Genomic DNA, 17595 nt, shown 5'->3' on the forward strand with positions numbered 1-17595 from the left:
TTGTTATTTAAAAAAATAATTGAATTTTTTCCAAGGATTTATTAAAATTTTAGATAAATAATTTTATTTGTGGATTCTCAACAAAAACAACCTTTTACATCTTTACAATAATTTTATTTGTTCGTGAAATTTTATTGAAATTTTGTTTAAAAATAATTTAATTCTTGCAAAAAATTTTACTATTTATGAACATAATTGAATTTTTTCGAAGAATTTATTAAAATTTTTAGAAAATAATTGAATTCTATTGAAATTTTTTTAACGAATTAAGAAAAAAATTAAATTCTTTTGTGAAATTTTTGTTTTTGAAAATAATTGAATTTTTGCAAAGGTTTTATTATTTAAAAAAATAGTTGAATTTTTTCGAAGGATTTATTAAAATTTTAGATAATAATTTTATTAGTTCGTGAAATTTTATTGAAATTTTACTTAAAAATAATTAAATTTTTGCAAAAAATTTATTTATAAAAATAAATGATTTCTTACGAAGAATGTTATTATTTATGAAAATAATTGAATTGTTGCGAAGAATTTTATTAAAATTTTTGAAACTAATTGAATTCTTGCAAAGAATTTAGTAAATTATAGTTAATAATTAATTTTTTTATAGTTCGAATCTGAAATTAATCAAAAATTCATATTTGAAAATAATTTTCTAATATTTTTCTTTCAAAAACGAAGAAATTTTTAAAAATTGGAATATATTTCCTTAAATTATAAATTTTATTATATAAAATTAAAAATTTGACAAAATTAATCCAGATTTAAAATTTTCCAATTAATTATTTTTAGAAACTAGATTATTTTTGAAGAAATTTTAATTCAAATTTTTTAGAATGCTAATTTTCTACATTAAATTATTTGCTTCAGTAATTTTGTTAAATTATTTTAAATACATTACTTATTTTTTCGACAAGAATTAAAATTTTTTAAAATTACAATTTCAGATCTTCTGAAATTTAGTTCTTTCGAAAAATTACAAAAGTAATTCTTCCTGAATTCAATTATCTTTCAAAATTTCTAACAAAAATTCTTTTCTAAATCAATTATTTTTAGTAAATTTTGAAAATTTTTTTTTGAGAAATTAATTATTTAAAGAAAAGAAACGAAAATTCATTTAAAAATTGAAATAAACGTTTTTTTAAAACTCTATGTCTGACTAAACATGGTTCTACTACTTTTCTTGAAGAATTTAAACAAAATGTCTATTTGAAAATGGTTTTACTACTGATTCCTAGTATTTGATGTACTATGTCTGACTAAAAATATTTTTACTACTGATTTTCCCTTTTTTTAACACAATGGCTGACTAAAATCACTTTTATCACTAAATTCCGTTTTTTTAAACACGATGTCTGACGAAAAACGTTCGTACTACTTATTTTCTGGAAAATTATAAATTATAAAAATTTTTTAAACTCGATGCCTGACTAAAAACATTTTCTCCACTGATTCACAGTTTTTCAAACTGATTCCAAATTTACTAAACACTATCGATGACTGACGACAGTTCTACTGTTGATTTTATGCTTGTAACACAATGTCTGACTTATCACGTTTATACTACTGATTTAAGGTTTTTTAAACACGACGTCTGACTAAAAACGTTTTTTACTACTGATTTTACGTTTCTTAAACACTATGTCTGATTAAAAACGTTTATACTACTGATTTCCCGTTTTTTTAAAACGTTGGCTGACCAAAATCGTTCTTACCACTAAATTTCGGGTTTTTAAACACAATGTCTGACAAAAAACGTTTATACTACTTATTTTCTCAAAAAATAATAAATTCTAAAAGCTTTTTAAAGTTATTTAATTAAAGGAAATTACTAATTATTTATTAATCATTAATTAATTAATATAATAGTGTTAATGTATATCAAATAAATAATTCTCGAAATATTTCAACAATTACATTGCATTTACATTACACATTTTGATTATGAGAGAAAGAACAGAATAAACCATAAACTTTTATGATCCCTGATTCACGATATATTTATGTAAACTTTAATAGGAATAATCCTCTCTGGTATTGTTCTCGATTAAATACATAACAATCATTTTCGAATGACTCAATAATCGTAAATGCATTTCCACATTTTTTTTTACCAAAAAAAAAAATATTCTTTTATATTTTAAATTTTAAATAATATTTTTTTTTTAAATTAAAACTACGAAAAAATGGAGATGGAAAATTTAAATATTCTTTTATGAAATAAATTTCTTTTTTCAAAATTTTAGTCCTGAAAGTACAAAAAAGTTTCTATTCATTTATAAAAAGAAAAATGTTTCATCTATAGATAATTCTACATTTTTATAAAAATTTGAGATTTACTTCAAGGGTATTTGGCTACAAATTAAATATTTCTTTTAAAATTGTCAAAGAATGAAAAAAAAAATTATTCCATTATCCATTTAAAGAATGAATGGATTTAGAGAGTTAAAAACTCGCTTTGAAAATTAACAGCGCAGTTTAAGGGAAAAATAAATAATTTTAACGATCATGAATAATTTTCTTTTAAAGCAAGAACATATTATAAATTATTTCTATAGTTGTTACAGGATTTAAAGGATTATTACATATACATATATATGTATATAACGTGTATTGAAGCACACGCGGTTAATAATTTCCCTTTATCTTCTGTCCTTGATATTACTTAATCCTATTGCATTCTGAAACTGCCACAGCAATACGAGAGCTACGGAATTTCACAGGAATCTCATTTCGAACCTCAATTATAGCCCACCATTCGCTGAATTCTCAATACACGAACGAAACGACGTACTTGTTCAATTAAGGATCAAAACGAGAAAGTTCTGATCTACATGTCCTCAAAACTATTATACAACCGTGTAACTACATTTATAATGCATATATTACATAACTAAATATCAACTCAAGAGTAAATTAAGTCTATTATTACAGAAAATATAGTAATAATTAATTTCCCTCTATATTCAAATCAAACACAATTTTTCTAAGAATATCAAATTGAGACAGAAAAACGTATCAAAATTGTTGCGACAATTTTGATACGTTTTTTTGTCTCAATTTGATATTCTTAGAAAAATTGTGAAACGAATAATTTTCATTATTATTCAGAAAAAGAATTTTTACGGTGATAAAAATACTATTATTTGGTTCAATTTCACGGTAAAATGTTTCTCTTTTCCAATCCCAATGGGATTTTTTTCGGAAAAGGAAAATTATATTTCTCATTTACTATCGAACTTTTGTGAATACTTTTTTTTTTGATAATATCAGGCTCGTCCTCGTTAATTAATTTGAAAAAAAAAACTAGAAAAAAGTAGTAAAACCGTAATCATCGAAAAATTAAATTTGACGACAAAAGAAAAAACTCGTTTTAGAAACTAAACACAACTGAAAAAATTCCATTTTATATTTTATTTTCCTGACTTTTTCCTAATATTCATCAAAAATATTTACTTCTTTCTCATCCTGCTAATAAATTGAATTCCTGCAACGAATTTTATTATTCATGAAAGAATTTAAATATTTATAAAAATAATTTAATTCTTGCGAACGATTTCTTTGAAATTTTTTAAAATAATTATGAATTTTCAAGAAAAAATTTATTACTTTTAAAAATAATTGAATTCTTGTGATGAATATTGTTATTTGTGAAAATAATTGAATTATTCCGAAAAATTTTATTCAAATGTTTAAAAAGAATTGAATTTCTGTGAAAATTTTGTTATTTTTTAAATTTAAATATTTTTAAAAATTAGAACTGCAATTTTCTCCATAAATTTATTAAAATTGTATTAGAAATATAAATGAATTTTTTCAATATTCTTTTTTGTTTATGAAAATAATTGAATTTTTAAAAAGAATTCTGTTATTTACATATGCAAAAAGAAATTGAATCTCTGTAAAAAAATGATTATTTATGAAAAAATAAGGGAATTATTGCGAAGAAATTTATAACAAAATTTGTAAATATTTAAATTCTCGCGACAAATTTTATTGTTTATAAAAAAATTTGAATTCTTTCGAGAAATTTTATAAGAATTATACTAAAAATTGTTGAATTTTTGCGAAGTGTTTTGTTAATTAAGAAAACAATTCAATTTTTTTGAAGAATTTTATTAAAATATTTAAAAATAATTATAAATTATTTAAAATAATTTAATTCTTGAGGAAAACTTTATTTACGAAACTAATTGAATTTTTCGATTAATTAATTTAAAATAATATTAAAAATAATTGATTTAAGGAAAAATTATTTTATTTGAACAATTGGAAATTTTTTAAAATTATTTTTCGAAATGCAGTTATCGGAAATCAAATAATTTTTCCCTAAATCAAAAAAATTGTATCAAAATAAATTTTTATTTGAATTAACAATAATAACTTTTGAATTAGAAGAAAATACGATTTAATTGATAATATAATCTGTCATTTGAATAAAATAAACTTTTGTTTTCAGTAAAGTTTAAAATTGTGGGAAATACAAATATTTTTAATAACTTTGGAAATAAAAAGAATTAATTAGCAAACTATTTATCTTCTTAATTAGGAAAATATTCATCTTCTTAATTAACAAAATATTCATTTTATTAATCAATCAAAAAGCACTGAATTTGTATCAAAATTCGTTGAACAAATATCGTCAATAGCTTAATGACGAGCTTTTTATTAATATTTCAGGTATAACATAAAATTGATGAGTTTTGATTAGCCATTGGTGAACTTTAAACATAATTTTGTATAAGTTGTTATACTGATTTTATGTGTATTACTAGAATTCTGTAAATTATTTTACGATTTTCATAAATTCATAATTTATGTAGATTTCTATTTTATATGCTTTACGTTGAAAAGAAACTTTCATCCCATAAATTTGAAATATATATTTTATCAACTAAACTAACACTAAACATACAAAAAACTATCAATAAAATGCAAAACAAAGAAAACTATTTTCCAAGTTTTTTTTACTTCAAGGAACGTTTATCTCTATTTCTCGCTGTCAAATTTACTGCATCAAATTTTTTTTGTAAAGCGGAAAATTCGATCTATTTTATTGCGGAAAATAGATGCTATTTTTATATATAGCGGGTTGTTTTAACAAAACTTTTGGTGTTAGAATAATACTTCCTCTCTGTGTAATGGCAGAAAAAATTATATTTTAAAGAATTATTTAAAAAATATTTCCAAAAGTAATTCACAAAATTTCCAGCTTAATTTGAATTTACAAAAATATCAAATAATTCAAAATCTTAAATAGTCCACGAATCACAGTAAAAAGAAAATCTTATTTTAAGGCACGAAAGCTGCCTTAAATTAAGATGCAACATTTTTAAGACAGTCAATGTTGAATTTACGCACGTTTTTCGTATCCTTTAACATTATAGCAGACAGTGTTGAATTTAAGGCAGCTCTTAAATTAAGATTTACTTTTTACTGTGATTTTCTATCTCAAATTGAAAAAAAATTCAGTTACATTTACAATTTTTAGAAATACTTAATCAATTATTTTATTAATTATTTTTAAAATTCAATTCTCGTATGAACAACTTTTTGATTAGAATTTATTTGAAAAAGAATTTCAGTTCAAATTATAGAAAATATTTGAAGAATTGGAATAGTTTCAGTTCTAATTTTTAGAAATCATTAAATTGAAAAAATAAACAATGTTTATAAAATCCTTATGAAGAATTCAATTACTTTCAAAAATAACCAAATTTTTCACAGAATTTTAATTCTTTTTAAACAATTTAATAAAATTTTTAGCAATAATTCAATTATTTTCATAAATAATAAAATTCTTCTCAGGAATTCAATTATTTTTGAAAATTTTATTCAAAATAAAAGCAACTATTGAATTATTTTCATAAATAATAAAATCCAATGCAGGATTTCAACTATTTTTAATACAATTTTACAAGAATTGTTAAAAAGTGTAATTTTTCTTAAAAATTTAATTTTAATTACTCGATAAAATCAATTATTTCAAAAAATGTCCTTTTAAAATTCTTAGGAAGAATTCAATTATTTGAAAAAATTTTAATAAAAATAAAAGCAACTATTTAATTATTTTCATAAATAACAAAATTCATCGCAAGATTTTAATTATTTTTAATACGATTTTAGTATAATTCTAATAAAATTTCTTGAAAGAATTCAAATTTTTTAATAAACCATTAAATTTGTCGCGAGAAATTAAATATTTACAAATTTTGTTATAATTTTCTTCAGAATAATGCCCTTATTTTTTCATAAATAATAATATTTTTTACAGTCATTCAATTATTTTTGCATAAATAATAAGAATCTTTTTAAAAATTCAATTATTTTCATAAACAAAAAAACATCGAAAAAATGCATTTATTTCTAATACAATTTTAATAAATTCATCGAGAAAATTGCAGTTCTAATTTTTGAAAATATTTAAATTTCAAAAATAACAAAATTTTCACAGAAATTCAATTCTTTCTAAATATTTTAATAAAATTTTTTCAAAATAATTCAATTAATTTCATAAATAATAAGATTCTTCTCAAGAATTCAATTATTTTCATAAATAATAAAATTCTTCTCAAGAATTCAATTATTTTCATAAGCAATACAATTCCTCTCAAGAATTCAATTATTTTCATAAATAATAAAATTCTTCTCAAGAATTCAATTATTTTCATAAATAATACAATTCTTCTCAAGAATTCAATTATTTTCATAAATAATAAAATTCTTCTCAAGAATTTAATTATTTTTGAAAATTTTAATAAAATTCTACACGAACATTCAATTATTTTCATAAATAATAAAATTCATCGCAGAATTTCAATTATTTTTAATACAATATTTTACAGGAATTGTTCAAAAAATGTAATTATTCACAAAAAATTCAATTTCAGTTCCTCGAAAAAATCAATTATTTAAAAAACTGTTTTTTAAATTCTTTGGAAGAATACTATTATTTACAAAAATATTAGAATTTTTCCCAGGAATTCAATTATTTTCAAATATTTTCATAAAATTGTTCTAAAGAAATCAAATATTTTAAATACAATTTTAGATAAATTTTTTTGAAATAATTCAATTATTCTTTTAGATTTTAATAAAATTCTTCCCAAGAATTCAATTATTTACATAAATAATTTTGAGAAAGAATTCAATTATTTTAATAAATAACAAAATTATTCCCGAAAATTCAATTATTTTGAGGCATTTTAATAAAATTCTTTGCAAAATTCAATTATTTTCATAAATAACAATATTCATCACAAGAATTCAATTATTTTTCAAAGTAATAAATTTCTTAAATTCAATTATTTTAAAAAATTTCTAATAAAATCGTTTGCAAGAATTCAATTATTTTAATAAATAATAAAATCCTTTTTAAGAATTCAATTATTTTCAAAAAAAATTTAATAAAATACCGCAGACGTTCAATTATTGGCAAAAATTTTAATAGAATTCTTTGTAAAATATTGTTATTTTTTAAAAGTTTTCGCAATTGAATCATTTTCAATATCTACTATTTTCATAAAATTTCCAAACAAAATTCAATTATTTAAACAAATTTTTGTGAAAATCTTAGTAAGAATTTAATTCTTTTCATGATAGCTACTTTTTCCTACTTTTTTAAAATTAATTATCGAGTGCGCAAAGTCTGGATTAGTTTCTTCTGAATGCAGGTAAATAAATTAAGAAGAAATAACAAAAAAAAGTAGATAACATTCTATTTAACATTTACACGATTTTGATCTACAAATAGGATGTTAATTTGTGTGAAACGATTTAGAGACACAGTATAACGACCGTGCTACCGAAAATGAGTCAATCCCCCATTGTGAGACAATTACCAGGCTCGTGTGAAGATAGGGTTTGGTAGTTGATTAAACGCGAGATGATTGGAAGGTAACGACCGCTTAATAACTTCATTATGTCATTTCTTCGTTGCATAAAGGAAAAGTGGAAGGAGAGAGAGAGAGAGAGAGAGAGAGAGGAAGGAAACGTTGAGTAGAAAAGGGGGTTAAAGGTACCAAGGGATTCTGCTTTCAATGTATATAAAGCGTATCACGGTTTCCGCAATAACGCCCAGATTAATTTGGATATGTGCTTTTCCAAGTCAGAAATTACACTCTAAGGCTCCCCTAATCCATTTGTTAATAAAAGATTTCATTTCAATCCCACGAGAATTTACAAAGTTAAATTATAAACACACTGATGAGAAGCCTTTCAAAATTTATTATAATAATTTAATATATAAAATAAAAAAAAATTTATATTTAATATTTATATTCGTTCAGAAATTAAAAAAAAAAAAATTACTAACTATAATAATCTGATAATTATATCTTTCTTTCATTTATTCTGTCCGCAATTTGAAAGTAGTTTTTGTGTACGCTTTTTTTTCTTTAAAAAATTCTTTAAAAAAAATATTGTTTAATAAATCGAAAATATAGAGGTATTCTTTCAAATAATATTTTTCCAATTGCCCATTATAAATCAGATTTAACAAACAAGGTATGTCGTTAAAATTTCATTCGTCAACAATTTGGTCTTTATTCCAATTATTTATTTTCCTTTTTTTGTCTTTTCTTTCAATTTGCAGATGTGCCACAAAAATTTTATTTTATATTCCCCTGATTTCCAGACCAAAGTTTTCACTTTTTCCCTGACCCTGAAGAATATTCTGATGCACTCAAAAAATTATTATATACTCAAAAAAGTATTTTTAATCAATTTATTTACAAATTTCTTTAATTGTAAAATCATTCAAAAGCACCAATAACTTCATTTTTAAACAAATATTTAATCATATAGTAATTAAAGATGACTGGAATGAAAAAATTATTATAAGCATTTTGTTACTTTTTGTTACAACTTCTTTAAGATTATTTTTAACATTTCAATTCAATTATAATATTTTCTACAAATTTAAAAAAAAAAAATCTTCTTTAAATCAATTATTTTGAATAATTTTTTTGAAAAAGTTCTTTTAGAATTTTCAAAACCATTTGTTTAAAATTCATTTTACGAAATTTCATGATTAATCGGAAATTCTTAATTAAATATACTATTAGAATTCAATTATTTAAATACAAAAATAAATAATTTATTGAATAATTAAATGTTTTTCAAAATTGAATTCTTTCGAGGAATTTTAATACAATTTTTAAGAATAATCACATTTTCGAGACAATCAATAAAAATTACATGAAAAATAATTGAAATTCTGCGATGATTTTTATTATTTATGAAAATAATTGAATTATTGCGAAGAAAATTTTAAAATAATTGAAATTTTTACAAGAATTTTATTAAACATTTTTAAAATAATTGAATTTCGGAGAAGAATTTTATTATTTATAAAGATAATTAAAATATTGACGAGATTGTTAAAAAAAACTTTTGAACATAATATTCAATTATAAATTTATAATCTACAATTTTAACTGAAATTAATTTTTAAATCAACTTTTATTAGAAAATTCACCGAAAATTCAATTTTTTAAAGACAAAAATAAATAATTTATTGAATAATTGAATGTTTCACAAAATTGAATTCTTCTAAAGAATTTTATCAAGGAATTTTTAAATAATTGAATTCTTTTGACGAATTTCAATAAAATTTTTAAAAATAATTGCAATTTTCGAGAAATTCAATTAAAATTGAATTAAAAATAATTGAAATTCTGCGATGAGTTTTAATATTCATGAAAATAATTAAATGTTCGTGTAGAATTTTATTAAATTTCTTTTTTAAATATTTGAATTCAATGTTCATGTAGAATTTTATTAAAAATTTTGTTAAATAATTGAATTCTTTTGGGGAATTTTATTAAAATAGTAGAATATTGAAAATCATTTAATTAAAAAAAATTTTTGAAAATAATTGAATTTTTGACATGAATTTTATTAAAACTTTTGAAAAGAATTGAATTTTATTAGGACTTTTAAAAATAATTGAAATCTTGTGATGAATATTTTATATTTAATATTTGTTTTTGAAAGTAATTGAATTTTAAAATTAAATTTATTAAAATTCTTGAAAATAATTGAATTTTGTCGAAGAATTTTGCTATTCATTTATAAAAATAATTGAAATGTTGACAATTTCTTTTTGGATTTTTTGAAAATAATTGAATTTCTGCGAAGAATGTTATTAATTTTAAAAATAATGGAATTCTTGTGATAAATATTGGTATTTATTAAAATAATTGAATTTTGCAATGAATTTTATTAAAATTTTTGAAAATAATTGAATTTTCATTACTTTTGGAAATAATTGAATTCTTGTGATGAATACTATTTGTTTATGAAAGTAATTGAATTTTATTAAAATTTTTGAAAATAATTGAATTTTTTTGAAGAATTTTGCTATTGATTTATAAAAATAATTGAAATGTTGACATTTTTTTCAGATTCTTTGAAAATAATTGAATTTCTTCGAAGAATGTTATTTACTTTGAAAATAATTGAATTCTTGCGATGAATATTATTTTTGAAAATAATTTAATTTTGCAGTGAATTTTATTAAAATTCCTGAATATAATTGAATTTCGGGGAAGAATTTTGCTATTTATAAAGATAATTGAAATGTTGACGAGAATTATTTTTAATTTTTGAAAATAATTGAATTTCTGAAAAGAAATTTGATATTTATCGTGATAGTTAATATTTTCAAAGAATTGCGTTAAAATTTTTAAAATTGCAACTAATTTCAACAGAATTGAAATTAAACATTTCCAAAATAATACTTCAATTAATAATTTATATGCAATAACTTTATGGCTGTTCTTCAATGAAGAGAATTAAATTATTTAAACAAAATTAGTTTTTTCTTCTCCTTTTTGTGTTTGAGAATAAATATGTCAATATTAAAACGTTTTTAAATTCCAACAGCAAATTAAAGGACAAGAAAAAATTCCTCACTCATAATCTATTATCAATTTAAAAATTAATAACTCACCTCGTGTTCCTCTCGTTCCTGGTGAGCCAGCATCTCCCTTCTGTCCTGGAATTCCTGAAAAATTACACAATTTCATTATTCATTTCGTAAAACAAATTAATTTCAAATTATCAATTAAATAATAATTATATCAACGAAATAGACACAGCAACACGAAAAAACAGAAAAACAGAATAAAAGGAACTAAAAAATCCTTTACATAAAAAATATTAAATTTTTTTTCATTTTAAAACTTTTTTTTTTCTGTAAAAACTGTAAATGCTCATTTATTGAATGTGTCAATAAGTATCGATGAAAAATAAAAAGTTACTTCAATTCTTTTTCAAATCGTAAAAGAATATTTTATTGTTTCCAATAAAGTTTGCCAATTTCAACAATAAATGGACATAAAACGAAATCAGTGAACAGAATGATTTGTTGAATTATTACTTCGTCTCCGAATGCATTATTCAAAAACTGACGGTAAATCAATAACTCTTTTGAGAGAGTTTTGATGTGACAAACTTGTGCGAGCTATGGATGAGTCTTATTTTATCTTAAGCTCGTTTTTGCGGAAAATCATTTTCCCATAATCCTAAGATATAAGAAATGAAAAATTCTCCTTCTTTATATTCAATTGAAAGTTGTTCAATATTTCAGTCTTACGCGAAACTTTCTTTTTTTTAACTATTAACTTCATTTCATTAATAATTACGACGTATCTTTTGATTCACATTAAATAAATATTTATTTAAATTAATTAAATTAGGTTTTTGTAAAAAAAAAATTATTCAGGAATAATTTTGTCATTTATCTTTAATAATTGAATTCTTTAGAAAAAATTATTTACGTAAATAATTGAATTCTAGGGAAATATTTAATTAAAATCTAAAAGAATAATTTAAAAGTTTAAAAGAATAATTGAAAGAATCAAAAAAATTTAATTAAAATTGTATTTGAGTAAAATTAAAAAAATATTTAAAATAATTGAAAATATTTTATGAAAATAATTGAATTCCTGTGAAAAATTCTAATATTTTTGTAAATAATTGAATTCTTACAAATAATTTTAAAAAAACATTTTTTTAAATAATTGATTTTAAATTGAAATTAATTTCAATTATTAATTGAAATGAATTGAAATTAAATTTTTAAGAATTTCATTTTTTGAGCAATTCCAGTAAAATTGTATTTAAAATAATTGATTTCTATCAAACAATTTTATTAAAATATCTGAAAATAACTGAATTCCTGAAAAAATTTCTAATATTTTTGTAAATAATTGAATTTTTACAAAGAATTTTTAAAAAAAATTTAAATAATTGATTTTTTGAAGAAATTGAAATTAAATTTTTAAGAATAATCACATTTTTTGAGCAATTCTTGTAAAAAATTGTATTAAAATTTCAGTTATAACGCTTCTAATATTCAATTATTTTTCCAAATTTTATTATTTTTTAAATCAATTCTTATAAAAATTCAACGATAATTGAATTATTTAATTATAAAAATTGTAAAATTTAATTATTTTTCAAATTTCTAGTTACAATTCTTCGAAAAATGCAAAAATATTTAAAAATAATTTTCTAAAGTGAGAAAATAAAATTCCATAAAATATAAAATTTATTTCAATCAAATTTGAGAAAATTTCCTATTTTTTCAATTTTTTAAGAATATTTTCCAGAATTCAACTATTTCGGGAAAATTTAATTACGATTTTATCAATTCTTGAAATATTTTCTAAAACTTGAACTGAAATTCTTTTGAGAAATTTTATTAAAATCGTATCTAAAACTTTTTAAAATAATTGAACTTTCTCCATCATGAATTTATTAAAATGAATTCTTGCGACGTTTTTTTTTTTTTTTTTGCTTTTAAAAATAATTAAATTTATAAAAAGAATTTTATTATTTATGCGAAAATAATTGAATTTGTGTAGAAAATGTATTATTTATGAAAGTAAAGAAATTTATAAAAAAATTTGTAAATAATTGAATTCTCACGACGAATTTTCTTATGTATAAAAAAATTGAATTTTTTTTGAGAAATTTTATTAAAATCGTATCAAAATTTTTTTAAATAATTGAACTTTCTCTACGAATTTATTAAAATGAATTCTTGTGACGTTTTTTTTTTTTGCTTTTGAAAATAATTGAATTTATAAAAAGAATTTTATTATTTATGCGAAAATAATTGAATCTCTGTAAAAAAATGTATTATTTATGAAAATAATGGAATTATTGCGAAGAAAGTTATTAAAAAAACATGTAAATAATTGAACTCTCGCGAAGAACGGACGAATTTTATTATTTATAAAAAAATTGAATTCTTTCGAGAAATTTTATTACAGAATTATAATAAAAATTCTTGTCTTCTTACGAAGAGTTTTGTCAATTATGAAAACAATTGAATTTTTTCGAAGAATTTTATTTAAATTTTTGAAAGTAATTGAATTTTTTCGAGAATATTAATGAAAATTGAATTGAAAATAATTGAATCCTCAGTAATAATTTTATTGTAAAAAAATTAATTTTTTGCATAGAATTGACTTTGGAAATTTGACATTTGGTGTTTATTTATTAAATAGATGTTTATTTATTAAATAAATAAACACAAAATGGCAAATTTCCAAAGTGAATTTTAAAATTTTATTTAAATTTTTCTTTCTTTGTTTCCTTTTCTCTTTCTCTTTCTAAATAAAATAAAACAATAAATCTGAAAATCAACAAGCTCTGATGCAGACATTTCGCGTTTGTAACAATTATCTAATTATGTAAAGTAGGTAAATTAATCCTGAAAATTTATTTACTTTCAGTGCCAAGCTATTTAGGAGTTTGCTTTTATATATATGTGATTTCAAAGGTTCTCGAAACTTGTTTTGTACATTTAAAATGAGAGGATTATATTATCATTTCTGTATGAAAGTAGCTGCAAATTCAAAGTAATTAATTATACTTTTTTTATATATAATTCGTTTAGTTTTGTTTCTCATTATTCTTTGTAATAATTTTTATATTATTTATATTTCCTTTCTTTTCTTTTTGCTTCTTCTTTGCTTCTCTTTCTTTCTTTTTTTCTCCTTTTTTCTCCTTTTTTCTTTTTCGCTTTCTATAATTAATCTCTGATATTTTTTCAACAATATAATTTTACTTTAATTTAAAAAATTCTAAAGGGGTTTATTTCTTTTTTTTCGTTGAGAAAAAAACCATATGTAGTGATTTTTATGTTTGGGAAAGGATAAAAAAAAAGAAAAAAAAAAAGAGTTTTGAAAAATGCATGGATACGAAGGATTTACATATACCAGAGTAGAGGAAACTTTCTTCTTAGTGCACGTGTTGCCCGAAGCTTTTACCCAGTAGTGAACACTTCCATTATGAAATAGGAGTTGTGTCTGCAGATGATAGACTTTACTTTCCACCGTTTGTTCACTCTTAACGAAAAATTTATGTTGCCGACACACAAAAGACAATGAAAGTGTATATCAATTATTTGCAGATGTTTCCAAACCAAACAACACTGTTTACAGGCACTTAAAAAATTTACCCAAAACAAAAAGAGAGAAGGAGAAAAAATATTATTATTTATCACTTTTTCTCGCACGGAAAGAGGATTTTACCGTTTTTTCTTTTATTGCAGAACTTTTGCTAAATTGTTTCTAAAATATAAATTTAAAAGAAAATACATAAATTAATGTTAAAAAAGATTTTGATTTAAGATTAAATTAAATTTTAATTTTTAACATTAGAATTTCAAATTTATATTGTTTAAAATTTAGATGAATTGTAATTTAAATCCTGATTCTGATTCAGCTGAAGCTTAATTTGGTCTTGATTAAAAATAAGATGAATTGGAATTCCAAAGATTAAAAGTTTTGACAAATTAAATTCAGAGTCAATTAGAAATTTAATCAAAGACAGTTTTAACAAATTAAAATGAAGATTTGTGAAAGTAAATTTAAAATAAATGGAATAAATTAAACATTTTTAGAAACTAACTTGTGATTAAAAATTATGTTTGAATTTAGACTTCGCACTCGATAATTAATTTTAAAAAAGTAGCTTTCAAACTAAAAAAAATTAGTAAAATATAGTATCTATCGAAAAATTAAATTAGACGAAAAAAAACTCGTTTCAGAAACTTCACAAAACTGACAAAAATTCTATTTTATATTTTATTTTCCTGACTTTTTCCTAATTTTCATCAAAAATATTTACTCCTTTCTTATCCTGCTAATAAATTGATTTCCTGCAACGAATTTTATTTTTCATGACAGAATTTAAATATTTATAAAAATAATTTAATTCTTATGCGCAGAATTTTATAAAAAATTTTTAATAATTGATTTCTTTTGATTGATTTTATGCAAATTCTAATTTAAATAATTGAATTCCTAAAAAATTTTTATTATTGATGAATAGAATTGAATTCTTATGAAGATTTTTACAAAAATTTTTTAAAAAATTGAATTCTGTTTGAAAATTTTTTAAAATTTAAAAAAAAAAATTTTTTTAAATAATTAAATTTTACAAAGAATTTTATTAAAATTTTTGACAATAATTGAACGTCTGTGGTATTTTATTAAATTTCTTTAAAAATAATTGAATTCCTATAAAGCATTTTATTATTTATGAAAATACTTGCATTCTTGCGAACGATTTTATTAGAACTTTTTAAAATAATTGAATTCTTGTGATGAATATTGTTATTTATGAAAATAATTGAATTTTGCAAAGAATTTTATTAAAATCCCTCAAAATAATTGAATTTTCAAAAATAATTTTGTTATTTATCTTTAATAATTAAATTCTTTCGAAGAATTATTTATGTAAATAAATGAATTCTTTCGAACAATTATTTTTGTAAATAATTTAATTCTTCGGAAGAATTTCATTAAAATCTAAAAGAATAATTGAATATTTCAAAAAAATTTAATTAAAATTTAAAAATAATTAATTTCTTTAGAACAATTTTATTAAAATATTTAAAAATAATTAAATTATTGTAAAAAATTTTATTATTTTTGTTAATAATTAAATTCTTTCAAAAAATATAAAAAATTTTTTTTTTTAAATAATTGATTTTCTCAAGGAATTGAAATTAAACTTTTTTGAGCAATTCCTGTAAATGTATTAAAAATAATAATTGAAATCCTACAATGAATTTTATTATTTATGAAAATAATTGAATAGTTGTTAAGAATTTTATTAAAATTTTCAAAAATAATTAAATTCCTGTGAAGAATTTTTTATTATTTAAGAAAGTTATAGAATTATTACGAATAATTTTATTAAAATCTCTAAATAGAATTGAAATTCTGTAAAAAATTTTGTTATTTTTAAAAATAATTGAATTTTTGCAAAGATTTTTAAAAAAACATTTTTTTAAATACCTATAATTGATTTTTTCGAGAAATTGAAATTAAATTTTTAAGAATAATTACATTTTTTTAACAATTCCTGTAAAAAATTGTATTAAAAATAATTGGAATCCTGAGATGAATTTTATTATTTATGAAACTAATTGAATAGTTGCAAAGAATTTTAATAAAATTTTCAAAAATAATTGAATTCCTGAGAAGAATTTTATTATTTATGAAAATAATTGAATTCTTGCAAACGATTTTATTAGAAATTTTTTAAAATAATTGAATTGCAGTGAGAAATTTTGTTATTTTCGAAAATAATTGAATACTTCATATAAGTATTTTATAAACATTGTTTTAAATAATTAATTATTTCGAAATATAATCAATATTATTAAAAATTTTATTTTAAATAATTGAATTCTTGTGGAAAACTTTATTTATGAAAATAATTGAAATTCTTTGATAAATTTTATTATTTATGAAAATAACTGAATTCTTGCTGACAAATCTAAAAAAAGTACCCAAATAGTAGCATAACGTACACGGAGTATAAAGTACACGGAGAAAAATATAAAGTAACTTTTACTACTTTTATAGTAAAAAATTTCCGGTAAAGCATTTCTGGTAATTTTTACTACTTTTGGAGTAAATTTTGCTACGTTCGAAGTACATTTTTGTAAAAATTATTAAAAGTAACTTCGAACGTGGCAAAATTCATTCCAAAAGTAGTAAAAATTACCAGAAATGGTTTACCGGAAATTTTTTACTATAAAAGTAGTAAAAGTTACTTTATATTTTTCTCCGTGATAGTAATAAATAGTAGTTATTAGTAGATGAGTGCGAATGATTTTTTACGAAACAAATGACAAAAATGTAGAACATTATATAAACAGAAGAACGTTGAATAATAAACGAAAAAAAAGAATTTCCAAAGAAATGAAATAAATTGTGAACCGTAAAAATATAAACGATTTCTACCCTCGGGTGATGAAATAGACTTTCGCATTTGAAAACCGTATTTTTCACTCTAAAAGAACAGGAATGTCAACGTCTTTCTTTGCGATACACAATAAACGTGATTCAGTTTACAACACAGAGATTTCGCGTGCATAAAAGCCGCTTACGCAGCACACACGTCAAATTCATTTCAGCGAGTCTAAGCAAAATTCTTGCTTGTACCGGTCCATCGTCAACCACTTGGATACTGAAGGGTAAATCATATTTTTAGAGCAAAAGAGAGATCATGTGGTGTATATTGGAATCTCTCTTTTTCTCTTTCTCTCTTTCTCTCGTTTAA

General features: G+C 20.4%; 1 protein-coding gene across 5 annotated transcripts in view; it reads right to left on the reverse strand.

The window, feature by feature from the left end:
* Positions 1-17595, reverse strand: part of LOC122509028 — a 125073-nt gene that overhangs the window by 42056 nt on the left and 65422 nt on the right. For all 5 annotated transcript variants that reach the window (XM_043622767.1, XM_043622766.1, XM_043622768.1 and 2 more), the window contains one exon: positions 10955-11008. In XM_043622767.1, the coding sequence (XP_043478702.1) occupies positions 10955-11008 (54 nt within the window). The remainder of the gene's footprint in view (positions 1-10954; positions 11009-17595) is intronic.

This window comes from Leptopilina heterotoma, unplaced genomic scaffold (genome assembly GCF_015476425.1).
Source record: "Leptopilina heterotoma isolate Lh14 unplaced genomic scaffold, ASM1547642v1 Lhet_59, whole genome shotgun sequence".
In the NCBI taxonomy this organism is placed as follows: domain Eukaryota; kingdom Metazoa; phylum Arthropoda; class Insecta; order Hymenoptera; family Figitidae; genus Leptopilina; species Leptopilina heterotoma.